Source organism: Archocentrus centrarchus, chromosome 10, assembly GCF_007364275.1.
Source record: "Archocentrus centrarchus isolate MPI-CPG fArcCen1 chromosome 10, fArcCen1, whole genome shotgun sequence".
Classification (NCBI taxonomy): Eukaryota; Metazoa; Chordata; class Actinopteri; order Cichliformes; family Cichlidae; genus Archocentrus; species Archocentrus centrarchus.
This window is the reverse complement of record NC_044355.1, coordinates 1,469,141-1,495,190: the sequence shown is the minus strand read 5'-3', so window position 1 is coordinate 1,495,190 and position 26,050 is coordinate 1,469,141. Positions and strand designations below refer to the sequence as shown.

Below are 26,050 nucleotides of genomic sequence, written 5' to 3'. Positions count from 1 at the left end.
AACTTCAGCTATTCGGGGAGAATTTTGCAGTATTGTAGTAGTACTCCTCTCGCAACAAAGGATTCTTCAGCCAGCACTGCTCTGGTGCGCCCCTCCCCATCTTCCTCGCCACTCCTCCTCATCCTCCTCCTCTTTCTTCGGTCTATAAAGCCGGACTGTCCCGGTCCCTGCAGGGACCGAGGGCCGCGGAGAGGGAAGGAGGAGAAAGCAGAAGCAGAAGAAGAAGAAGAAGAAGCGGGATTTTTCTCCAGAAAGTGAAGATGAAGGTGTGCGTGCTGCTCCTGGGTCTGGCCCTGGTTCTGACCGTGTGCGTGGCCCGGTCTCCTTACCAGGCGGTCCTGCAGCACAGCCGGATCAGAGGCCGGACGCACGGGTGAGTTTTTCTTTTTTCCTCTCCCGAACCGAAGTGACCCGAGCCGCGCCCGGTGCCGTCTGAACCTCAGCTGTTACTGAGCTGATCAGCAGTGATGATCGGAGAGTGATCGATCATCTGTGGGAGCATCAGTACTCTCATCCTTTAGTTACTGCAGTAAATGCACTAAAACTGTCCAGTTTTAAAGTAGCCGAGTAAAAGTCCTGCTTTGGGACCAGAGTATGGAAGTAAAAGTACTTCAGTATGCAGGAACATGACGGGTATCGAATATTTTTACTGCAGAAATAAAAAGATGACTACTGGGAATCGACCCGCAGCTTTTTGTTTATCGATTAATCATGAAGATAATTATTGACTGCAGATCAAAACAAATGTTTGGATGATTTTTAATGAAGGTTTTTTTGTGTTGTGCAACTTACACTTCAGGTAAAACTCACATCTGTCTGACAGCTGTGCCTTTCTGTGCTCATGGCTCCATATGGAGAATGTTTGTGATGGAATAAAGAAGTTTTTAATGATTTGCCACTTCTCAAAAATAAAAACAGGCTTTTCCCCCCTGATGATCTTAGTATACCACTCATCTACCTACTACCTATGGGATAAGGCACTCCTGCAGATATACAAGCAATATACAAACCATTAAATGATCAGAGATGATTAAATAAAAACATAAAAGCAAATCTGAATGTCGGATCATTTTCTCTGAAGGCAGTTTCTGCCTCATCTCCTTGCGTGATTGGTTCAGTGTGTGTTTGGGAGCAGCTCTTAAAGGAGTGTGAGGGATTTTTTCCTAGAGGTGAAATCCAACTCAGAACTGATGAACTTTTGGAGTCAATCCAGATCTGGATCTGGGAATTCTTTACCATAGTGAGATGGGACATAACTGGAGATCCGGTGTCAAAGCTTCACAATTGCAAATCAAATTGAAATAAGAAAAAAATAGGAGACATCTTGAATTTCTGAAGAAAATATTACAAACTAACCTGGTTCAGGTATCCGTGTGGATCCAGGGATCTGGTTCATGTCCGTGTGGAGGTCATTTTAAGTTCTCAGTCTCTTGTTGAAGGATCTGAATTCTTCTTTGTGTGCTGCTGTAGAAAGTTCTCTGTGTAAAGTACTGCAGTACAACATTAATATCCAGGGTTGGGGGGGGTACTTTCAGGGTTTAAACAGCTGAACTTCCTTCACAGACAGGAAACGGTCTGTGTGAGGGTCTCACAGAGAGATGGGTTCTCTGTGGATCTGTTCTGCTCTAACTCTTTATCTTCAGTTCAGATTAATTCATAAAAACTCTACGATGTTAGCGAGAAAGCTCCAACCATCAGGTTTGCATCATTTGAGCAGTTCTTTCATTTCTGCTGAGTTTTGCATCTTTTCTGCATCAATTTATGATGAAATGTTTTTATTAATGCAAATAAAAACACAAAAATCAGGTACTGAATACAATTTAATATAAACTGGAATATAAGAAAGTGTTTGAGATTATAGAAACACTTTTATTTATACAAAGAGTCACTGTTTACAGTGGTCAGAACTTCTGCAGTCCTGGATGGGATCAGGATCTGAGGGACTTAGTGATGACTTTTGTTTTGTGACTCGGCGCTCCGTCGTGCTGGAAGATGCACAGATTCTCCTGGATCGCTGGAAGTTGGTCTTTGAGGACATTTGGTGGATCCTAAAAAGCAGAAGCCGACGTCCGGCATTGCACAGAAAAAATGCAGAAGTTATGAAGAGGGCAATCTTTGAAAGATTTATGATTTTTCTTCATTAAATTATATAAACAAGGGGAAAAACTGAAGTGTGTGAAACCAAATTTTCCTTCTCTGTAGGAACTTTGACTTTATGAGTTTAGTTGGTTTAGAAAAGGATCACAGAAAAATCCTCAGAGGACTGAAGTGAAGAAAAGTGATGCTCACATTTTCAGAGCTACTTCACATTTGGCCGTGAGCCCAGGCTGGAAGGGAAGAAGGGCAGGCAAACTCCTTCTTAGTTACCAAACTTCAAACAACACTCGAGAAAACTGCGGCTTACTCGGTTTCCGGGCAGAAAAATTACCTAATATCAGACCTCCTCCTCCTCCTCTTCCTCCTGGCTGCTCCGTGGATATCATCACATGGAGCCACCGGGGGGAACTGTAAGGTGCCATTACGTAAATCCTCATTTGGATAAACAGCTTTGTTCTATTCGCGCCAACAATGTGACAAAATCCTAACCTGCAGAACGCCAACGGGATCCAGACTGGGATCATTTTAATCATTTTAGCAGTTGTTAAAGAAAGATCGGGCCTTCAGTTATGGATGATCTGCTTTCTCCTGTATCTAACTACAGTTTGTGCCTCGTACTGTTCTGCCTGCACTTTATACTTTGGATTTCTGCATGATTTATTGTATAGATTGTTTTGCTTATTAGTGTGTGTGTGTGTGTGTGTGTGTGTGTGTGTGTGTGTGTGTGTGTTTGTGTGCGTGCACGTGTGTGTCAGGCTGTAACTTCTGTGCTGCAGTTTGTCTTCACTTTTGCCCCTTTACAAACAGAACAATACCCAAAGAAACGATCTGCATCCTGACAACACTGTGTTTGTGTGTGTTTGAGTATGACATGAGGTGACATGAAGTAAATAAAGTATGTTTTTCTAAGCAGATCTTTTGCTCCTGCTTGTTTTTGGTTTAATGTGCTCCGTTCTATGAACCCTGTTCGTCCACCTGATCAGAGACTCTGACTTTGACCTTTAACAGAGCCTCTACATGTCTCTGCTCTCACTCGGTTTATTTAAGCCGACTGTCTCCTCGTGTTGTAAATGAAGAAGATAAATTTCAAACATTTATATTAAACTAAACGTTCCTCTTTGTCTCTCTTCTCCTTCAGACCCAACGTTTGCGCCATGCAGCAGATCAAAGGCACCAACAAGAAATATTTCACTAACTGCAAACAGTGGTACCATCGAAAGATCTGCGGCAAACCCACGTGAGTCCCACCCACTGCGCTTTCTACCATCGGAACCATTTTAAATACATTCTTAGTTCTCCGTAAAGCGGCGCACAGGTCGAGCGCTCCTTACCTTTGGTCTTCTCTCTGTTTCTGAGTAGATTTTTGTGTCTGGTTTGATGCTGACTCTATTAGTCTGACTTTAGTTCTGCTGGAAAGAGAGTTTGTGTTCAGAGGAATGTCCTTCTCCGGAGGTGTCCTCGCCTCTTACGTAACCTCAGAGTAAGAAAAGACATGAGCAGAAACTTCAGAGTCAGTTTATATCCGAGGCTCAGACTCTGCTGCTGATCTCAGGGTTCATTTAAAGGACACATACAAACATTTACACTTTCTTTGGAGTCTCCAAGTCCGAGTCTGAAGTCTTTGAGTCCGAGTCTAAAACTGGAGTCGAAGTCCAGTCTGAATTCCTCCAACGTTACCTACTGGAAGCTTCATTCCAGACCAAATACGGCTGAAACAGTGAACTCTCTGGACAAAATGGAGTGATGGTGTGCTTTGATGTGTATGTATAAAGCTTTTATTAAAAATGCTTATTCCTCCTCTGGAAAGCGAGTTTAGCTTTTAAAGTCATCCAGAAAGTTTTTGGAAATTAGTTATTTAAACATGATTGAGGCCAGCTCAATTTAAAGACATATAAGGATACAACATAAGAACAAAGCAGGTGTGAAACTGCTGCTTCCAGCCTTATAAACAGTAAAATGTTTACATCATGTCTTTAGGACTGCAGAGACCATCTAGCATTTCCAAATAAGTGATGGCTGCTATAACCATTGGCAGTAATAAACCAGAGAGCAGAACGATAAACAGCACCCAGCGGTTTAAGAGTGGAGGCAGAGGCCTGCCTATAAATCACACTGTGGTCCAGGACAGAAAAAAATCAACTTCAAGTAATGTTGTCCTACAAAACATGGGAACGTAGCTCTGTTTCTGTGCAAAAGTTTTTGTTGGTGTATCTTAAGATTTTTATTTTAAGTTTATTTTCTGTTACATATTCGCTTGGTAAGTAAAAGGTCGCTGGTTTTGCTCCACCCGGAGACACAAATCCCCTTTGTGGTTGCATCAGGAAGGATAGCTGGTGCGCCATGCTGAGCTACCCGCTGTGGCGACCTCTTGTGACAAGGGAGCAGCCAAAAGTAGCCATCATCTGGCCAAATCCCACCAACATTCCCACATGTGTCTTTTCTATTTTCTGTTCTGAAGTGCTGAATATTGGATCCTTGTACTGTCAAAATGTGAACCTTAGTAAACCCAAAACCTGGATTCAGTGAACGTTTCAGGTCACTACGTACAGCCTGGACGGCATTAAAATGGGGGAGATAGAATATTGCATCATCTGCATATAAATTTACATCACAGTGACTTGAAAATTAGAAGACGTTATTAATATAAATTATGAAGAGAACTGAACCTCGAACTGAATCCTGTGGGACACCTTAGAAGGACCCAAATGCAGGACTCAGACAAAACAGAGTAAATAAAAATGAACCTTTAATTAGGTCAAAGTCTGAGCAAAAATAGCAAAATCCAAACTCTTAGACAGACACATGCAGCACACACAGAGATGACAAACACGCCAAAGGAAACCGAGGCCATATATACACACAAATATATACACACAAACACACTGAGAGCAATCAAGGGAAGAGGAAACAGGTGTGGAGTGAGGAACAGCTGAAACTAATCAAGACACAAAGGAAGTAAAGTGAAATACAAGACGCAACCGATAAATGACTGTCAAAGAAACACTACTGGAGACAAAGACTTTACAAGAAGATAGAAAAAGGTGCAGGGGAGACAAGAATCAACTAATCACAAAGAGAGGAGGTGGAGTTTGAGTCCCACCAAGAATCTGTAACTGTCCATGGAAGCAAAGACCTAAAGTCAGGACACAAAAGGCAAAGTAGAAGTTTAAAATCCAAGTCTTTGATCGACATGGAGGTCAGGTACCATCATTAACAAGCCCTTCAGGTGAAAAGCAAAAATCCAAGACATCATACACGAGGAAACCAAGGAATAATCTGAACACTGGGAACAAGGGAATGCCCAGAAAGCTGGACAGCATTGTACTGAGACAATCCGGGAAATTAGGAGTGGGAGTGTTGGACAGGATGCATAAAAAGTGCCGGAAACAGATTCAAGGTTGGAAACCAAAACAATGACAGAATCAATCATTTTTATACTATATTTAGGTTTGCTTTCCCCCAGCAGAGTTTTATTTTGCAGTTTAATTTTGTCTTCTTTTGTTCGGTTAGATTTAGGCACTGAACCTTCTTGAGCCCGGCTTAATGTCTCAGCTACAGAGTTAGAAAAAGGTAACCATTTGGGTTAGAATAACACGGTTGCCACTTTTCCAAAAGTTTATTTTCTTGGTTGCCAGGTTCTTCTCAGAGTAATCTCAAAAACATACAAGATGCAAACACAAAACATTTTTCAAGCTTCGCGTCCATGCACGTGAATAAATACTGCAGATTTTCTTGGCTTTCATGTTTTGCCATGAGGTCAGGCTGGCAGGTCACAGTAATTCCTGAATCATCCACAAACATGTGGATTAAAACCAACACCAAAGTGCAGTTTTATCCAACCTGAGCTTCACGAGTGCAGAGAAACAGAGTCTGCAGGCTGAAACACACACATCTGTACATCTGACCCATCCTAAAGCTGAATGTGAGCCCTAAAACCCAAGCCTGAACAGCCCTAACATCACAAACATCATCAGTCCCAAAGTCTAAAACTCTAGTCCTCACAGGTATAGACAGACACAGCGCTGTGCTTTAATCCTGTCCAGCATGAGATCTGCAGCACAGCTGGTTTCTGCTGCCTCATTAATAATGTGGCTGCGTGTTTCTGACTGTAAAACACTGAAATCCACTGTCTGCATTTACTTCCCAACTCCTCCTTCTGCCTATGAAGGAAAAACCTTTCCGAACATTAAACGCTGCATGTAGTTTTACTTTAAATCCGGATTTCTGTTTGGAAGGAAACGTGCTGCTAAATCCAAAAATCCTCCCATACTCTTTGTATGTGCACATTCTTGAGTGAAACGCAGCCGGCTGCAGCACATCCTTGCAGAGCTGTGAACACGAGGAAGGTGAAGGTGTGTGAGGAAGATTTAAGAGACAGGAAGCTTGTTTTTCACTCATGTTTATACAGACAGCACGGTTTAACAGGAACGCGCTGATATGGTTTATTTATGAAGCAGCAATCACACAATGCTGAATCAAAAAGAAGCTTTCACCTGTTTTAATCTAAGTAATGCACAATAATACAATAATGACTCCAGCTGTAGCTCGGGGCAAACGAAGTACCTTCAAATAAATATGTGGTGAATGTTATAGAAAGCTCTGTTTTAGTCCAGACATCAGCGTGGATGCTGTAAGGAGCTCTGTAGTCAGAAGCGATTTCCATCTGCAGGGATTTAGATTTGCTGGTAAAACGCTGCTCTGGGACCCCCCCGCCCTCCCATGAGTAGCACAGAGACCCTGTCAGAGAACAGAGCAGGCACTGGTGGCAGCAGATGTGACAGTGAGCCAAGAGAGGAGGGTTGCAATGCAGCTTGCAGAGGTATAACAGATGTGTGGACGGGCATCAGTAGAGCTGTCGGCTGGCACTGAGATCACAGCGAGAATGAGAAATACTTTATTTAAGCCATATCTGGGAAATTAGATCAGCTTATTTCCATATATTAATGGCCTGCCTGACTCCATCATCCATCACACCTCAGTGAGCTCTGCACACGCAGCGCTTCGTGTCTTTGATTAGATTGAATCCAGCCCAGATGCTCCAATAATCGGGAATCAGACAGACCGGAAAATTCTTTTGTTTTCATTTATTGTCTTTATTGGCTGATAGTCCAGTCTCAGCTGATCGGCTGAGGATTCAAACCGAGGACGTTGGTGTTTCTGTCACAGATCTATCGTCAGGCCAACTTCCGTGGAAATGGCTGCTCCAGCCGTTAAACAGCCATCATAACAAACTGAGTGATTCATCAGTTCATGTTCATTTACTTCTTCTTTCTTCTACTTTAATTTTTCTCAGTTAGTTTCTGTTCCCTCATCTTCTTCACCTCCCAGTCTGCTTTCCTCTCCCCTCTCGCACCTTTTAAGATGATCCTCCTCCTCCTCTTTCTGTCTCGCCTCCTCTCCTGCTTCCTCTGTATATTTATTCACACGTTTGTGAGGCTCGTCCTGCATGTTTGTACGTTTCCTGTCCTGAATGTGTCCTCTCAGTTCGTGTTCAGGATGCTGAGCGCAGCCTTGAAGCAGCTCACAGTTCAGCCCGAACGTTTCTCACAAACAGATTCTTTCAGCTCGCAGCAGCGAGGAAAGAAAGAGGAAGTGAGAGTTTCTGTGGGCGTTCGCAGGAAGGGAAGCTGCTGGAGGACCCTGACGCCCCAACACACAAATCGTACAACACCCACAGTGTGGGTGTAGAAACACTGAGCTCTTATCTCTGACAGTTTAATTGGATTTATGCTGGTGGGGGCATTTGAGTCGCACAGTCCCGTCTTTGTCTCTGTGGCTTTGGATCCGTGGGTTTCTGTGGAGGAGGATCCGGAGGTTAGAGGTCAGCAGAAGGAAGACTCATAACTCCCCTCATAATTCACAGCACCCCCCCGAACCCCGACTCTCCCCTCAGCCCTCCAGACGTCAAAGTACCCTCTGTCTCTGACGCCACATCTGTTTGTTTTATTGTTGATTGTTTTTAAACTTTAGGTCATACTGCTAATAATAATAATCATAATTCACAATAACATCACTTAAGGAACCATTTTATTTATACAGAGCAAAGGATCAGTAAAAAGAGTTAAAGTTTTCCAGGTCAGCAGGCTTTGAATGGCTGCTTTCAGCTGAAGTCCAGCAGCTGTGCAGACTGTGGGAGTTCATTCAGTTTGTTCCAGTTTAGGAGCTAAAACAACAAAAACGAAATGACACCGTGTCAAAAGTTTGGAGTCCAACTGTGAGGAGAGATTTTTCTGTCAGTCTACGACCGCTAAAAGATGGCTCGGAGGTCAGAGATGGAGCCTGGAGCCATTTAAAGTTTAGCAGCTGGGTGAGATTTCTCCTCAGCTCTGTAAATGTATTTTTAATCTCTTTCTGGTGACTGGAGTCTGTAGTGCTGTGTCAGCATGAAAACTAAAGTATTCAGCAAATCGCTTTCACAAAAACTCCTCCAGCTCCACCTCCAGGTGCTTCAGTCTACAGGTGGTGGGGCGTTGCTCTTCACGCTTTCGTCTACAACCACCTTTGGACATAAGCATGATGGGATGTATCAGTTTCCACAGCAACATTGCACCAGCTTAATGCCTGTGATGTAAAGGAACAGAAACCAGCACTGGTGCCCCAGATGGTTGATCTGTTTTCTGATCATTCGCAGGAAAAACTTCAAAAAAGTGCATTTTGGGTAAAATTTTGTGGCTCGTATCAGCATGTGGGATAGCTGCCTGCTCAAAACAAGTTAGAGCATTTAAAAGTTCCCCTTTTTACCCAGATTCTGATACCAGGATCAGACACAGTCAGATTTTAACACTTTCCAAATGTTGAATTTGAGGTTCTACTGACTGAAGGAACTAAAACCATGAGAATGCTGAGCGACTGACCATCATAGATGTGTATAACATGGTTACCAAGCTTAGCCTTTACAGGCTACGAGACCTTTGGTAGCTTTTGGGTATTCCTAATTCTCTAAAAATAATCAAGACCATTCACAGGGCCTTGGTTTAGTAAATTGTGTTAAATAAAGGGCATTTAACCTCAGATTAAGTAGAGCTCTTATGTACTGCACTCTTAAAGTAATCGAGCTTGTGAAACGCTGAGATGTCTGGCTTTAATTCAGCAGTTTTTGCTCTGAAGGTTTCTCAGAGAGAATCTGTGCTCAGGAGTGTCCACCTTCTTTTTCCCCTCTGGAAATGACATCTAATCCCCGGTGAAACTTTTCCCAGGCCCTTCATGGCTGGTGGGTTCATGCTTGAAGCTTCCTCTGACAGCCCGGAGGACGACGCTCTGCTGACTGGTGTTGAGGCGACAGTGTTCGTGGAGCAGCTCGACCCCAGCCGCTGAATTACTGCGACCTCGCTCGGTTTGTTTTGACAGAAATCCGCAGCAGCCGTCTTTATTTATGCGGAGAACAAACGGGACTCGAGTTTCCGTCTGGTTTGGTAATCAGTCCAGTGTGTGTTTGCGCACGTTAACACACACACCATCAGTATGATCTTCACATGTTTGCATTTAGTGAGGCAGTGATGAGGCTGCAGGAGCTCTGGGAGGTTCCTTTTTCTGTCTGCCGAGTTTAAAGTAGATTTTATTTTATTTGTAAGATGACCTGAGAGCAGCACTCTAGGCAGAAATAAGACCTCCATCTGCTGGCAGTTTAAGTGTTAATATGGGGAACCGTCTGGTCGGTGGTCCTAACCTAACCACTGAAAGATTTGATGAAGCAGTTCCCATGTCATGTAACCCAGAGGCGGTTTAATCTGATAGAAGCAGGTTGGCATCTGATCGTTGGATAAATTTGAAATAAGCTTTAACAAAGTGTCTTTTTCCACTCCTGCCACATGAGTGGTCAGATAAACAGCAGAGGGTGCTTTTATACCTCTGCAGGAAAAGAGAAAACATCTTTAAAAGAGCTTCAGAAGTCCACCGTCAGCTTTAAATCAAACTAAACACCAATGTGGAAGAATCAAAGACCTGCAGTTCCTCTAACGTCCAGCAGGGGCGCCAGCAGTGCATCAGTCCCCACAGACTCCCATGTTAAATAAACATGTTTACAGCCTGATACAGGAACTGCTTTGGGCTCTGTGGATAACTCCCCTTTGTAACAGCTGTTTGGGGGGAGGATGTTTCTATAACTATAACCTGTGCAAATAAAGTTTGCATTATTGGGGCGTGGCCTCTGCAGTGTATGGAGAATTATGTTCAGCCTGCTGAATCTGCATCATCTCATCTTCTCAAACAGAACCATTCAAACTTCTGATGCTTACACATGCAGTTGAGTTACCACTTTTCTCTTCACACTGGCCTTTTATTTTGTAGTGGACAGGAAGTGGGGCGCTGGGTGAGGGCTCCTGATAGTTTTAGTGTTTTTCCTGGCGGCGGGTGCAGGTCTCCTATCAGACGTCTGGTCTGGTTGCTGATCCTCCTTCTCTCTTCAGAGGAGCTTTATGAGGCCAGACGGCGGCGCTACATTTATTGTGTAAATCTTGACAGGAAGTCCTGAAGGCTGCTTTCAGCCTGCATGCTTCATTGCAGCCCGCCTGTGCCTTCAGCTGGAGTAAGGCACTGAGATTTTTCCAGCAGACCTCCACCTGGTCCACCTGGTCCCGCAGTCAGTGCACGTAAATCCTGCTCAGCTGGTGCACTTCCCCGAGCGACCACTAGGTGCAAAACCGTCCAAAAAAAAATACCATCCAAACTGCTGTGTGGGCTCTAATTCATCTTACACTGTTTCTTCAGTCAGTGAGAAACTGGAAGAAATCAGACAGTGATTAAATACTCTGGTCTGGTAAAACAGACTTCAAACTATGAATCCATAATACTCAGAGAAACACAAAACCTTCTCTTGTCTGCTTTTCAGCTCTTTTCCATAATTTGTGTGCATCATGTCACTCACCTCATCCACTCTGTGTCCAAATGAGTCATGTTTGGGCGCTCAGGAAAGGGTCGTCAGCAAAATTCAGTGTTCATCTGTCCCACTGGATGACACTGGCTGCAGTACAGCAGAGCGATTCTTTTTTCTTCTTCTTCTGGAACAACGTGGCCTCGATGGATCCTCTGACCGTCGTCTCTCTCCAATGAGTGTCCAGGGGGAGTGCCTTTGGAAGGTCACAGTGATGTCAGGCTGCTGTCTGATGCAAACTCTCCAAATGTGGTCTTCAGGTTCTGATGCATTGGTTGTGGAAGACAAAATGCAGTTCATCAGAGCTGATGTATAGACCTCTTTCTACAGATGGATGGCATATTCAGATGGGTACATCACTGTCTTTTGTACCCATGCACACATGAGTGGATGATACTCATGCCAAAAACATCCTCTATGTATTTTAGGCATATAAAGTGCTGATGCTGTAAATGAACAGTTCAGTCATAACTTCTTGTGAACGTGTGTATTGCAATAATAATCTGTGCATGTCACAAACTCTCACAGCACTCCATTGTAACATCAGGGAAAGGCTCACTGGTTACTGGAGCTCTTTGTTTCTCATCTCATGGGACCAGTTGGACTCCCTGCAGACTGTCTCAGGTCTGCTCCTGTAGCTCATAACTTTATTAGCATAGTTATGCTCAGACAGGAATTTACGAGTATCCTGTAGCAGAAACTGTACAGACGAGTTACGAGCTCCTGACGTGGAAGCTGAGATTTTATAGAGAAACGGGAGCGTGAAGTAAGACGCGACGGGACCTGTGGAGGCCTCTGCTCTGACATCAGGGAATACAAGAAGGTCCACATGGGTCCGCGAGGATCCTCATGTTCTTGTGTGTTTTTGTGTGTTCTCTGCAGGGTGATCACCTACGAGTGCTGCCCTGGTTATGAGAGGATTCCCGGAGAGAAGGGCTGTCCTGCTGGTATGACCTCTGACCCCACTCAACATGGCTAAAACATCTGTGGGACTTTTACTGTCAAGAATCATCAGCTGTGTGTGTTTGTGTGTGTGCCATTGCAGCGCTGCCTCTTGTGAACATCTACAACACTCTGGGCGTGGTCGGCGCCACCACCACTCAGATGTACTCCGACCGAGCCGAACTCAGAGAGGGCATCGAAGGTCCGGGAAGCTTCACTTTCTTCGCCCCAAGTAACCAGGCCTGGGAAGCACTGCCAACGGTCAGTACAGACTCACAACCACTCGCTGTAACCTCATGCTTCTTTCTGAGGGCCAAACAGGCACGGTTCTTATGCTAACTCGTGTGCATCGTTTGTCGTCACTCTGCAGGAGATCCTGGATGCTCTGGTGAGCAACGTGAACATCGAGCTGTTGAATGCTCTTCAGTACCACATGGTGAATCGCCGGCTGACCTCCGAGGAGTTGAAGCACGGATCCTCATTCCCCTCCATGTACCAGGACTTCCACGTCCACATACACCACTACACCAATGGGGTGAGTGAGCACAGGAGTCCAGTTTAGCCCTCACAGTAACATGAATGCAAACCAGAGCAATTTGAAATCAATTTACAAAAGGCTGTGGTTGAAGGAGATTTATCTACTTCTCTTCTTCCTAAAGCCTTCCCTGCTACTTTTTCATTAGCACCCCTGCTGGCCAGAATACCTGTGAAACCACCCCAAGAAGAATCATTAGCTGAGACATCCACATCTAAGCATTTATTAGCAGACCGACTGGACTCAGAGGTTTACGCCGGTCTCCCAGTAGTTGTCAACAGCCTGGCTAAGCTATTGCTTTCCCCACTCCACAGCAGATGCTGAGCAGGTGTCCCAATGCTTCTTAAGAGACTTTGTTCGGGTCAAAATGTTGATAAACCCACCTTTCATCTCTCAAAACTTTGCTCTGCCTTTTTGGACAGCCTACATTATCTCAGACTAATGACCAATCAGATTAACTAAGGTTACATGTGGTGTGATGACATTAACAGATTTGCTTCTCATCTCTTCAGATAGTGACAGTGAACTGTGCTCGTCTGGTCAAACCTGACCAACATGCCACCAACGGCATTGTGCACGTGGTTGACCGCGTCATCATTGCCGTCACCAACAACATGCAATCAATCATCGACAATAACGACGACCTGGAGACTCTGAGTGTGAGTGCATCGAATTTACAAGATAGTATTAACACAACCAAGAAATGCTGGTTTTTTATATCTGCTCATCTAGAAAACTTTTTGGATAAAGTTGTTACAGGAGCAACAAAAGTAACTGGAAAAGTTGTGTAATGCTAAAAAAAAACAAAACAAAAAAAAAACAGCTGTGGAACCTCAGACAAGTAATTTGGTTAATTAGTAACATGATCGGGCATAAAAAAAGAGCGTCCCAGACAGGCTGAAGGTTTCAGAAGTGAAGATGGGGAAGAGTTCAGCCAAAACTGCTGGAGCAAATGATCTGGCAATTTAAGAAAAACTTTTGTCACTGTAAATTGTTGATTCCATCATCTACTAATCTATGATTAAAATATACTGCATCACAAGTGAAAAAAATAAGCAAAATATATTTAAAGATATCAAAGTCCCACGACCCTTCTACACCTCCTGACAATCCGTCAGACTTCCTTTCCAGCACCCTGAATACAACAGTATCCCCACTAACTGGAGCTGCTACTCCAGAGGTACTGTCACAGACCTCCACGCAACAACAAGAAGGCACATCAGCCCAACGATATCCAGAGTCTAAGTGTGCATAAGTGCACACTGCATTCGCATCTGTGAACGTCACATTACTGCTGAACAATAATATGAAATTTTTTGAGTGACAAATGCTGACATTCAGATTTTTCTTATTCCAAACCACATTCTGCACGTGTTCCAACAGTATCCAGTATCCAGTCTGTGGTAAAAGACTCCCAGTGCTATACTGGCCTGTGCAGTCCAGATCCACCCCTACAGAAAACAACTGGAGCACTATGAAACCAAAAATGTGACAAAGGTGGCCTTGAACTGTTGAGCAGCTGAAATCCTGTTTCAGTCAAGAACAGGAAATGTTTTAGCTTTACCCTAGCAGTAGGTTTCCATGTTCCCAAACACTCCCAGTAGTTATAATTTCTGATGGAATAAGCATCAGTTTACACTCTGGGTCTCTGATTTCCTGTTTCAGATGGCCTTTGCTGCTGCAGGTCTCACCGCCATGCTGGAGAGCGAGGGTCAGTACACTGTCTTCGCTCCCACCAACGACGCCTTCGAGAAGATTCCTCGGGAGACCCTCAACAGGATTCTGGGAGACCCCGTAGCTCTAAAAGGTGACTGGCAGAAGGCGCTGTGACTCCTCCTGTCTGTCTCTGATTTATTTCCTGGTTTTCAATCACTGATCTGACATGTGCCCCTCCCCCCCAGACCTGCTGAACTACCACATCCTGAATAACATTCAGTGTGCGGAGTCGATCGTGTCAGGAACGCCGATGGAAACGTTGCAGGGAACCATGCTGGAGGTCGGCTGTGATGGAGACCAGATGACCCTGAACGGCAAGGCCATCATTACCAAGAAGGACCACCTGGGCACCAATGGAGTCATCCACTACATCAGCGAGCTGCTCATCCCTGACTCAGGTGCTCTGACAAACTGATGACTGTGATACCAATTATATTCTATTAAATTCTAACAAATATGAGTTACTGTTACCTTTTTAATAATGTGCCATGTTGCTAGCTTAGCTTTGAAATAAAAACTGCCAAAAAGTGTGCACTCACTTTTCAGGCCATCTGTTTTGGCCAGCAACTTTTTTTTTTTTTTAACTTGCTGTCAGTTAGTTTGGAGCCAACTCAGTAAATGTAAACATTAATTTAGCAAACGGACACTGTTGGATTTTGGCAAGTCCACATTGTGAAAACATGAGGGTAGTGCCAAAAAAAAAGCACTAGCAATTATCCAACTTCTTTGCCTCTTGCAGCTAAAACTCTCCTGGAGCTAGCTCAAGATTCATCTGTTTCCACTGTGACCAGGCTGTTTGTCGAAGCCGGTCTGACCCCCCACCTGACGGGATCTGAGGCTCTGACCATGATTGCTCCTCTGAACGATGCTTTCAAAGGTAATCTGCGTCCCTAAAAACATATGACCTTTCCTGACTCCCTGCAGAGAAAATAGGTGAAGAAATCGGTATGAATGTTCAATGTTTCCTTGTGTCTAACAGGAAGTGTGACAATGACTCCCAGCATGAAAAAATTAATGAGCAATCACATCTTGAAGGAGCAGCTGTCATCCAAGTCTCTATACCATGGGCAGGAGCTGGAGACGCTGGGAGGCCTCAAACTCAGAGTCTTTGTCTACAGAAAAGTAAGATGTTATGTTTCTTTACTTGGTGTTTTGTTCCACAGTTTGTTAGAAACAGTTTTTAGATTCCTTGTGTTGCAGGCTCAGTGGTGGTTATTAATCGTAACCCCGTGTTAGGGTCACTAAACAGCCAAAAATCACAAATTCTGGAAATGTACAGATGGGATTAGGAGTACTTGGACCTCACAGGGTAAAGAAGCAAAGTAATCCTGTTTCAGCATGTGTGAGAAATCCAACAGTGAGACTTTTTAATTGGAACTGAAACAAGTTAAATATTCTGAATGCAGAACAGCCGACCGGCCGACTGTTCTTACTGAATGAGTCGCTCTGAACTGAGTGTTGGTGGTTCTCTGCTGGATCAGGAGGTCGCTCACAGCAGATGTTGCTCCTTCATGTGGTTTTGTTCTTTGTGATTGTTTGAGGTCAGAACAGGAAGCTGCTCCCGATGAATGAGCCTGTGATGGAGCTGCTGCCTCTGTCTGTTCCTGCCATGAGGAATTAAACTGCTTCCATTTCCTAATGAGATACTGGTTTTAATTTCTATGGAAATCCCCGTTTTTATTGACTTTAACTTGAAACATGCCCACTAAACTTCTGAAGTTCATTGAAGTCAGAAATGAAATCCAACAAATCCTTACGCCTATGACTGTTCAGAGCTGAACACTCAGACTGCATCACCTGTTGCTGGGTAGATTAGGAAGATTGTTTTTGTTCACTGGTCATACCTGCTCCTCTTCGTCTTCCTTTCCTGCATCAGTCAGTTTCATTTTGGCTTTTCAGAAGTTTCTTTATGTTGTGTACCTTCTGTTTGTTGTCAGCACTTGTTTGACTTGTGTTAGTCCTGCTTGATCTCACTGCTGCCTTCGACACTGTTGATCATGGCCTAAAGGCCTCATGATTCACTTGGTTTAACAGGTCAGGTTCTTGATTGGTTCTCATCATACCTAAAGGGTAGATATTTTTATGTTTCAATTAGTAGTTTTACATCTGCACAAATAAAAATTCAACCAGGGGTTCCTCAAGGGTCCGTTCTCGGTCCATCTCAGTACATCTCTGACCTGCTCAGAGTCTGTAACTCAGTGAGACCTCTCAAGTCATCAGGTGCAGATCTTACACAGGCTTACACTTAATAACTTGGAGCCTGTTTGGCCCACACTGGCCCCTGTTTTGTCTCAGTTTTGCCCTTGCTGGCTCCTATGTGCCCCCTGCTAGCCCTTGTTTGGCCCCCTGTTCAGCCATTGTTTGCCCTGTGTTATCCACTGTCTGCCCCCTCCTGACCCTGGTTCTCCCCTTGTTGGGTCCCTCTCTTATGTGGCAGTTGTTTCCTCAGGCTCTCAGAAACAGACTGCACAGAAGTGAAGTCACAAAACTGATTAATGTCAGAAAAGTGAATTGATTTGATAATTGATTAGCTGCCTCTCACACTGACGCCTCACTCGTTGATGCGTTTAACCTGTTGCGTTATTGATTGTGATCAGAGCACGATCAATAACGCCACGAGATGTGAGGCATATTCTGCTCATTTCCACATGTTCCAGGTCTGGTTTGTGGGTGGCTGTCTGCTCAGTAATGAACTCTGCAGACCACATCAAGCTTCCTGCTTCCCACAGTGGCTAAGTCTTTCCAGATTCTGTGTGTGTGTGTGTGTGTGTGTGTGTGTGTGTGTGTGTGTGTGTGTGTGTGTGTGTGTGTGTGTGTGTGTGTGTGATCCAGGTATTACCTAACATCAAGGGGACCTAAAACTGTCTAAATGGCTATGTTACAACATTATTACATTAAGGATAAGACCGATACAATAATACAGACCGTTAACCTGGAGACAGCACCATGAACAAATTCCCTCAGGCCTGTGGTCGGGTTTCCTCCACAGACCAACAAACACTGCAGAGAAGAAGCTTTAGTTGGTCAGTAGTTTCACATGAACAGCATAATAATAACTCGAACTCGTTCTCTGATGCCACAGCCCACTGTTGGGTATATGTGGTCAAAAATTGTCCAGTTTTTTCATTGCTGACAGCATGACTTTGAAGTAATTGTATTTCAGTAAGCAGATCAACACTGAAGACAAAAGATGGAGTCTCCATCTATAGTGTAGAACACCTTCCTGTATCCTGTGGTCCACCTGTATTGGTTCAGACAGACCAACCAGAGCTCGGCACCTGTCAGGAGCAGGTACGGTCTGTGTAACCCCAGCAGTACTCTCAGGTGTTCCACGTTTCTCTTCACAGAACCTGTGCATCGAGAACGCCTGCATCGCTGCTCACGACAAAGTTGGACGCTACGCCACCATGTTCACAGTGGACAGAGTCCTCACTCCGCCAATGGGAAACATCATGGACGTCCTGAAGGCTGACGACCGCTTCATGTGAGGATCTGTCCCCTCTGAATCATGTTTATCTGATGGAAAAGTACAGCGAGGAAGCTCCCAGCAAAATATTTAATAACTCTACAGTGCCCCCCAGAGGCAGAGAGCACCAACTGCACAAACAGAGCTCCATAAAGTCTTTTTAGATAAAAATCTAAACTTAACATTTCTGAACCAAAGATTTATCATCATTATCTTTAAATAAAAAAAGAGTCTAAACACAATAAATCTGTCAGCATAGATTATCATGACAGTGGGGAAGCTGTTAGTTTGCTTTAGCATACAGACTGAAAGCAAAGAGAAGTGTGAGTCTGTTGTTGTGCAGCAGTCACCATTAAAGTTAACACAAGTCACTGCTGTTTCAGCATGCTGGTCAATGCCATCCAGACAGCAGGTATGACCGAGCTCCTGAACCAGCAGGAGCCGTTCACCTTCTTCGCTCCCACCGACGAGGCCTTGAGGGCGCTGCCGCAGGATGAGCTCAGCAGGCTGATGCGTGAGTTTCCTTTAGACCCACACAGTTTGTTTGTGCACAAATTCATCCACACACGGTTTGCAGCCACGTGTGTGTAAAGCATCTTTACAGCAGCTTGTACTGAGAGGTGGTTTGTTGCTCAGTGGGTATTTTTCTGCTGCTTGTTGGGAGGAACATCCTGAACGTTTGTGTGACTCAGCGAGTGTTCCTTAATCTGCTGCACAAACCTCAGCAGCAGCTTCCAGCCTAATAAAGACATGCAGAGACTCCAGCCAGCTACAAACACGTGCAGAGGGAGGCGCGGCTTAGAGCCAAGCTCATCACGAAGAGTGAAATGAGATCGGACGTGCAGTAAGAACTGTTTGTGTTTCTGGGACCAGGTGACCCTCAGCAGCTGTCAGGTGTGCTCAAGTATCACCTGGGGAAGGGTATGGTGGTCAGCGGAGGGGTCTCCTCTCACACCAGATTCCAGACTCTGCAGGGGGAGAAGCTGGAGCTGGCTATGGTCAGTGCAAAAACTTTATTCAAACAATGATGAGAGACATTTTTGTTGTTTTTAATATTCAATATTTATGTTATTTCTGTATTTCAGATTTTTGTTTTAATGTTTTAGTTCTATTAGTTATATTTTTAATTACCTAAAATTAATTAGAATAAATTTTTTTATTTTTATTATTCATTTTTTAAATTTATGTTCTACTTTTTAATTTTTTTTTAAATTTCTTATACTTTGTGTGTTGATCTTAAATATATCACCATATTTCTGCACAGATATTTTTCCACATTAAATCATCAAATCTCAGTGACTTTTATTTTATCCTCTCTGTCGCAGCGTAACTACACGGTTTACGTCAACAAAATCCCCGTGACCGACACCGACCTGATGGCGACCAACGGAATCGTCCACGCCGTCAACAGCGTCATCCGACCTCTGCGTGAGTCCCACGTTAGCAACATTAACCATATAAAATATGGACCTTTGCTTTAAAGCTGTGACGTTTGTGTGCCTGCAGCTCCGAAGGTGGACAGAGAGCAGAGCGACGGGCCTGCAGATCCTCTCAGAGCCGCCGCCACCTCACGGGTGAGAAAGGTTTGTCTTTATGACTAAAACCTCCTGGACAAACAATCTGAAACCTTCACCTTTGCCCTCCTCCGATCCCTGAATGAGCCCTTGGTTTTAATGCCCTTCTCTGTGTCTTGCAGGCAGACTCCAGAGGCTTCAGGAACGGTGAGTGTTTGTGATTTCTTCCTGTTTGGGTCCTTTTCGGGTCACACTGATCTGAATCTGCTCTGTTTCTGCAGACGAGCTCTTCCAGAAGGTTCTCAACAGCCGCTCCAGCAGGACGATGAACCAAAGGCAGTAACGCCGCCGAGAGGAGAGAAGAGGAAGAGGTTCTCACTCCAGAGGGTGAAAGGTCACATGTTAAATCCTCTGCTGAGGCTGTGAGAGGATCTGAACGCGATTTTCTGGAGAAGAAGAAATGTGTGTGAAGACTTTTTTTTTTTTTTTATCAAACCCGTGTTGTTATTTCTATGTGCTGTAAAAAATATATCACAGCTCGTTTTTACTTCCCAAATTCAGAGTGTGGAGTTTTGTAAAGTGTGTTTTGTACTCGTGTCGTTCTGCAGCATGTTGGAGCTCGAACCCAACAAAGAGCTGATGGTTTCTGTGTGTGTGTGTGTGTTTTGTAAAATAAAACCGAAAAGTGAGACCACACAGCATAGTCGTTTGGCCCCGTGTGTCCTTCAGCCTCACCTCGTCCATCTCTAAGAGCTGAAAATATGAACGTCTCTTTTCCTTCTGTCTCTGTTTGAAAGTGAAGTTGAAGCACGTGTTGCAGTCAAGACATCATTGATTGTAACTGTAAAAGTGGTTGTGACTCCATCCTTCTAATATTTGTGATTTCTGCATCATCCTGGGTGTGATCCAGGTTTAAACCCGAGCTGCTTTTTACCCAGTTTAATGTGAAGCAGTGAACACCTCTCTGAGACCAAGGCATCAAAAATCAGCCATGAGTTTCCCATCAGGGTCAAATTTCAGACATAAGCACCAAACAAACTCATATTGAGCCCAAATGAAGACAGTAATTTAGCTTCATCTTCATCATCTTTGCTTTCAGGCTGCAGGGATGTGGGAAACGGCGAGGACGGCCTCGCCCTCTAAAAACATGCTCTCCCTCTGACTTTATTAAATTACCAGCCTTTTATTTTGCTAGTGTCGGTGGACTCTGGGACTTCCTGTCAGTCTGCTCTGTTTGTTTGGCTTCTTTTAATGCAGAGCAGGTTTGAAGCTGCAGCTCAGGTGTCACGTGTAGAGATGAGTGACAGCAGCAGGTAATGGAGGACAGCTGCTGCTCACAGCAGGGCGCCGCACAGGAAACCGGCCGAGGGTGGAAAAGTTCTTTAACTCAAACCTTCAGCTCAGCACAACAACATGAACCATCTGACAACATCTGACCCCGTGCAACGGAGTCACATGACCCTCATCTGACAGCATGTTTGTTTTAGACTTTTAAGTTCAAGCTGATAAAATGGCTTCAACACTGCACATCAGTCCATCCAAGAAACACATCAGGGCGGTTTCTGGGCTTCTTCTTGGTGTGACCGTCTCACAGCTGTGGAAGATTCAGTTAAGAAACACCAACATCTGCAGCTTCTTTCTCTGCAGTTTGCAGATGTTTGTGAATCCATGCATCCATCCTGGACCAGACTCACACATCTTGCAGTTCCCTGAAAACTTTATAACAGTACAAAACTGAGAAGCTGTCCATCCAGAGTGCCCTCTGATCCTCTATATGTCAGATAAAAGCAAACCCTAAAGTAATCACATTACTGCTGTAATGTGATTACTTTAGGGTTTGGTATCCAAAGCGATCCAAACCTACCTGACTCTGTGTGAACAAGTACTTGTTAAGTCATGAATTAACTGTGATTAACATGTTTTATAAAGCTGAGTTTCAGCACTCAGACCTGATCACTGCAGAGCTGCTGAAATAGGTCCTGTCTGACAAAGTGAAGCAGACTCAAAGATCTCAGAAAGCAGCTGAGAAACAAAGTCAGTGACATCTGTCAGTCTGAAAGGGTTACAGAGACATTTCTGAGGCTTTGGGACTCCAGAGAACCACGGTGAGCGCCGTTATCCACACATGGAGAAAACAGTGGGGAACCTTCCCAGGAGCGGCTGGCTACCAAAATTACTCCAAGAGCATCGAGGACTCATCCAGGAGGTCACAGAAGAACCCAGAACAACATCTAAAGAACTGCAGGCCTCACTTGGCTCAGCTAAGGTCAGAGTTCATGATTCAACAATCAGAAAGAGACTGGGCAACAATGGCCTCCATGGGAGAGCTCCAGGGAGAAAACCACTGCTGACCAACAAGAACACAAAGGCTCGTCTCACATCTGCCAGCAAACATCTGGATGATCCCCGAGACTTCTGGGAAAATATTCTGTGGACTGACGAGACAGAAGCTGAACTTTCTGGAAGGTTTGAGTCCCGTTACATCTGCAGAAACTAACACAGGGTTTCATTAAAGAACACCAACAGTCAGACATGGAGGTGGGAGTGTGATGGTCTGAGGCTGCTGGAACTGATGGAACCAGGAATTCTGCTCTACCAGGAAACTGAAGGAGGACGTCCACCCATTGGTTTGTGCCCTGAAGCTCACTTGGGTTATGCAGCAGGACAATGATCTGAAACACAGCAGCAGGTCCATCTGTTTTTGACTCCATTTGAGTCAAAGTCTGGACTTAAATCCGATTGAGACGCTTTGGAGCAATTTTAAACATGCCGAAATCCCCCCAATGTGACTGAATTAAAAAAGTTTTAAAATAAATGATAAATTAACCAGACGTGATGCCCATAAATACATAAATTAAGCCAGAAAAGAAAAGCCGACTGGACTAAAGTATTGAGGACGAAAACCACCAAAATATAAAATATAAATGGCAATTAAATTTCAAATGATTTTTAAATGATTTATATAATGTGACATAACTGTATTTTTGTGAAGGAATTTAGATTACAACCTCTGTTTAACTACTTATTTATTTTATTTTATTTTATTTATTTAGGTCTACAATGATCCTCACTGTAAATTAGGGTCATTTTTTTCACTATTTATTTACTTATATATTCATAAAATTTTGATTCACTCTTGGACATTTTTTCTCAGACTCATCCCGTTTTTAGTTTTGTTATATTTTAATCTAATCGTACAATCTGCAGAATAAAATAAAGCTATAAAGTGATTTTGTTCTTAATTTGTAATCAGTTTGATTTAAACTTCGCATTTAATCAAGGATAACGGTGTAATTCCTCCTGACCGACAGGGGGCGCTGCTGGTCGTTTCCTGCGTCTCATAGTCGTTTACTTCCGGCGGAGAACAAAAACAGCAACCTGTTAGTGAAGTTGTTGCTGAACAGGAGGCGGCAGGATGTTTTCCAGCTTGAAGGAGAAGGTCGGTGAGGTCCTGCTGCCGGGGGATGAGTTCTGCTTCGAGGCCGAAGAGAACATCTCTCTGACGGCGCCCGTGAAGTCGGAGAAGGTGGTGTGCGGCCCGGGCCTTCGGCGCTGCGGGGACCGGCTGGTGGTGTGTAAGAGCGGCGTGCTGCGACACAAGGAGCCCAACGTGTTCTGGATCGACTCCCAGCAGAGAAGGGTGAGAGAAATTAAAGTGAAATAAAGTCAGTGTGGTTCCCGCTAATATCTTTAACCGACGGGAGCCGTTTTTCTGCTCTCTGGCTGCTGATTTATGACAGAAAGCCGGAAGTGCGACAACTCAAGTTTCTGTCAGTGAACAAGAGCCACCCCGAATTATTCAGAGCACCGAGCAGAACCCCGAAAGCTTTTGGTCTGAAACGCTCTGCTGATGAACCACAGCAGGGTAAATTACAAGTATCTAGATGTTTAAAGGGAGTCCGGCAGTGTCCAAAAGAAGCCTGTAATAAAACTGTCTGAATGGAAGCAGTGCATGCTGGGAGCTGACTGTGTTTCTCTCTGTCCTCAGTATGTCCCAGCTAAAGGAGAGAGCATCATCGGGATCGTCACAGCCAAATCCGGAGACATCTTCAAGGTGGACTTTGGAGGGAGCGAGCAGGCGTCTCTGTCCTACCTGGCGTTCGAAGGGGCGACCAAAAGAAACAGACCCAATGTACAGGTGAGACTCTGAGGGGGGGGCTAGGTGAGGGTGAAATGTGACGTTTAATAAAAAGCTGGAGGATTCTAAAATTATCCTAAACCAACAAAGAAGCCTAAGGGTGAACTACAGTTTTAGGTTTGATTCCCTCTATCTCCTTCCTGTGTGTGTCACCTATTCAGGTAGGTGACCTCGTGTTTGCGCAGTTCCTCATAGCCAATAAGGACATGGAACCGGAGCTGGTGTGTATCGACGGCTCAGGACGAGCCAATGGGATGGGAGTGTTTGGAGCAGGAGGTCTGCTTTTCAGAGTGTCTCTGGGACTCGTCAGAAGGTAACACACACAGCGCCCCCTTCTGCTCACCTAATGGCACCAGCGTTTGTGTTTGTGTTTAAAGTCAAAGTAAGCAAGGTAAGGTCCTTTTAAATCAGCCTAAACTGAGTCCTGTGTCCCTCCCCCCCCTTTCAGGCTGCTGGCCCCCCACAGCGACATCCGCTCAGACCTCGAGCAGCTCTTCCCGTGTGAGCTCGTGGTTGGGATGAACGGACGCGCTTGGGTCAAATCGTCCAGCGTGCAGCAGACGCTGATCATCGCAAACCTGCTGCAAAGCGCCGAAACCATGACAGCCCAGCAGAGGCAGCAGATGTTCAGGAAGATCCAGCAGGGGGCGTTCTAGACCGCTTCAGACCACCAGGACCATCTCTGAACCAGCAGAGGTGGTGCGCAGGTTGCTTCTGACCGGGATCCAGGTGTAATGCTGCAGTGATGTCACTCCTCGGCTCTGTGACATCACACGGAGCTCCGTGGCTTTACGATGAGACACAATCTGAATGTTCTGGTGGCACAGCGGTCAAAGAATCTGCCAATCAGACAGCCACAAACACGGCAGACTGTCAGGGTAAATAAACTGGAGCTGGGAGGGGGCGTAGGGGAAATCATCTGAAAAACGTATTAAAACTTAAATTCTTAATGTTCAGTAAAGTGAAGGATTGACTAAAGACCAGCTTCTTCCAATGATCCAGGAGTCAGTGCATTTTCCAGCATGATGGAGCGCCACGCCACAGGGCAAAAGGGATAAAAGCTTAGATCGATGAGCAGAAACTCGCCCGATGTTAATGAGTTTGAGGATCTGTGGTCGGTCACTTGGAGGGCTGATAAGGCAGGAATGGATCTGCAGCACACAGAGAACCTCAGCTGTGAAGATCAAGTCTGTAAATACTGACTCTGTGCATACATTTGATTTAATTTCCAATAAAAGTCTTTGAAAATTATGAAATGCTCATGATTGTTCTCCACTGTGTCAAAGAGGCGAGTCAGAAACAGGGTTATTATTAACGAAGACTCAAATTGGAAAAACATTTTCATTAACTGAAATAAATAAAAACTATAATTAAAGGAAAAAACGATAACTAACTGAAATTATAGATAAAATGACCTTTGTTTTCATGTTTGTCATTTTATTTAAAAGCCTTGTGGATTGATATCAAATCATTTTTTCTGCTCTACCAGTTTAAGCTGGGAGCGCCGTCAGGCAGCTGTGTGTGTGTGTGTGTGTGTGTGTGTGTTGGTCCTCAAAGTCATGGCAGCGGTCTGCAGAGAAAGCAGCAGAGTCCCACATGGAGTTTCTCTGAGGACGACAGCACAGATAGAAGCGAGTTGTGGATGATGAAAACGTGAGGAACACTTTCAGGAATAAAAACCAACATCAAAGTCCAGCTGAGAAGCGCACAACAGAAACCGCTCTGATCCTACGAGCTAACCTGACGCACCTCTGGAGAAACGTGACAGCTGTGGGGGCCACGCAGCCACAATGTGATTAACCTGTTCAGTCTTTGTGCGTTTCCGGTGTTGTGCCAAAAAGTGATCCTCTGTATTTAAATGGCTGTAAATGGCTCGTTGACCTATAATCTGTGAAACATGTCAAACATCTCTCTCATGAATGATTTCAGGTCATTTTGAGTGAGAAACAGCATTTCTATCACAAGGTGGAAGCTGCACTCAGTTTTTGGCAAAGTGACTTTTATATATTGGTTTTTATGAAGGTAAAAACTGTTATTGACATTAAAAATGTCTTTTTAAACAGAAATCTGGCTCAGAAGGCTGCAGAAATCAACAAATATGACATCACAGTTTTATAAAGATATTTGAAGTGGCCAAAAAGCTCTGGATTGATTATAATGTAGGTACAATAACACAGACTCCTAAAGATTGTTGAAAAACAGGTTGTTTCTGCATTTTATATATAAGCCCTTCATAAATCATGCTGACTGCACTCTGTTTACCAACATAAGCAAAGATGTTTCACATAAAAGCACACAGAAACATCAGGATCACTTTATGACAGACGATCACAGTGTTTGAATTTATCAGTCAGGGAATAACAATCAGGACTAATAATCAAAGCATCAATATAAGGACTCTCAAACGTCAGCAAATTCCTGGAGGGAGACTGCTGAAACTATCAGGATGGATGTGAGGGAATGAAAGTGAAAAAACTGGAACAAATATGTTTGCAGCCAAAAAAACTGAGCACAAAGAGCGAGAAACAAAAAGCCTGCACCGCATATAAAACACCGGCACACGACCACAAGGTAATAACACACAATGCAGCTACACAAGCATAAATGCGGACATGACGTCGGACACTTCTGTAGGTTGTGTACAGAGGCCGCAAAGAATAGAATAGAGTAGAATAGAATAGAATGCCTTTATCGCCATTATACAGGATGTACAATGAGATTGGAGGGCCACTCCTGATCAGTCAAACTCTCTAAAATATAAAATATAAATGAG

The 26,050-nt window shown here is 44.3% G+C and overlaps 2 protein-coding genes across 4 annotated transcripts; both read left to right on the top strand.

Moving 5' to 3' along the window:
• Nucleotides 1-150: 150 nt before the first annotated feature.
• tgfbi (transforming growth factor, beta-induced) lies at nucleotides 151-19,842 on the top strand. 3 transcript variants are annotated; one of them, XM_030740137.1, is made up of 17 exons: nucleotides 151-373; nucleotides 3,236-3,334; nucleotides 11,849-11,913; nucleotides 12,012-12,169; nucleotides 12,279-12,443; nucleotides 12,956-13,102; nucleotides 14,109-14,250; nucleotides 14,345-14,557; nucleotides 14,899-15,036; nucleotides 15,139-15,281; nucleotides 17,507-17,643; nucleotides 18,009-18,139; nucleotides 18,499-18,623; nucleotides 18,951-19,053; nucleotides 19,132-19,199; nucleotides 19,326-19,346; nucleotides 19,421-19,842. In XM_030740137.1, the coding sequence occupies exons 1-17, from the start codon at nucleotides 261-263 to the stop codon at nucleotides 19,466-19,468; spliced, it is 2,016 nt and encodes a 671-aa protein (XP_030595997.1). In that variant the 5' UTR covers nucleotides 151-260; the 3' UTR covers nucleotides 19,469-19,842. The 3 variants fall into 3 exon arrangements, with proteins under 3 accessions (XP_030595997.1, XP_030595996.1, XP_030595995.1); XM_030740136.1 differs by having other exon boundaries at nucleotides 19,322-19,346; XM_030740135.1 differs by having other exon boundaries at nucleotides 19,132-19,208; nucleotides 19,322-19,346.
• Nucleotides 19,843-22,496: 2,654 nt separating this feature from the next.
• exosc3 (exosome component 3) lies at nucleotides 22,497-24,516 on the top strand. The gene is made up of 4 exons (XM_030739557.1): nucleotides 22,497-22,779; nucleotides 23,128-23,277; nucleotides 23,439-23,590; nucleotides 23,726-24,516. The coding sequence occupies exons 1-4, from the start codon at nucleotides 22,555-22,557 to the stop codon at nucleotides 23,931-23,933; spliced, it is 735 nt and encodes a 244-aa protein (XP_030595417.1). The 5' UTR covers nucleotides 22,497-22,554; the 3' UTR covers nucleotides 23,934-24,516.
• The last annotated feature ends 1,534 nt before the right edge of the window (nucleotides 24,517-26,050 follow it).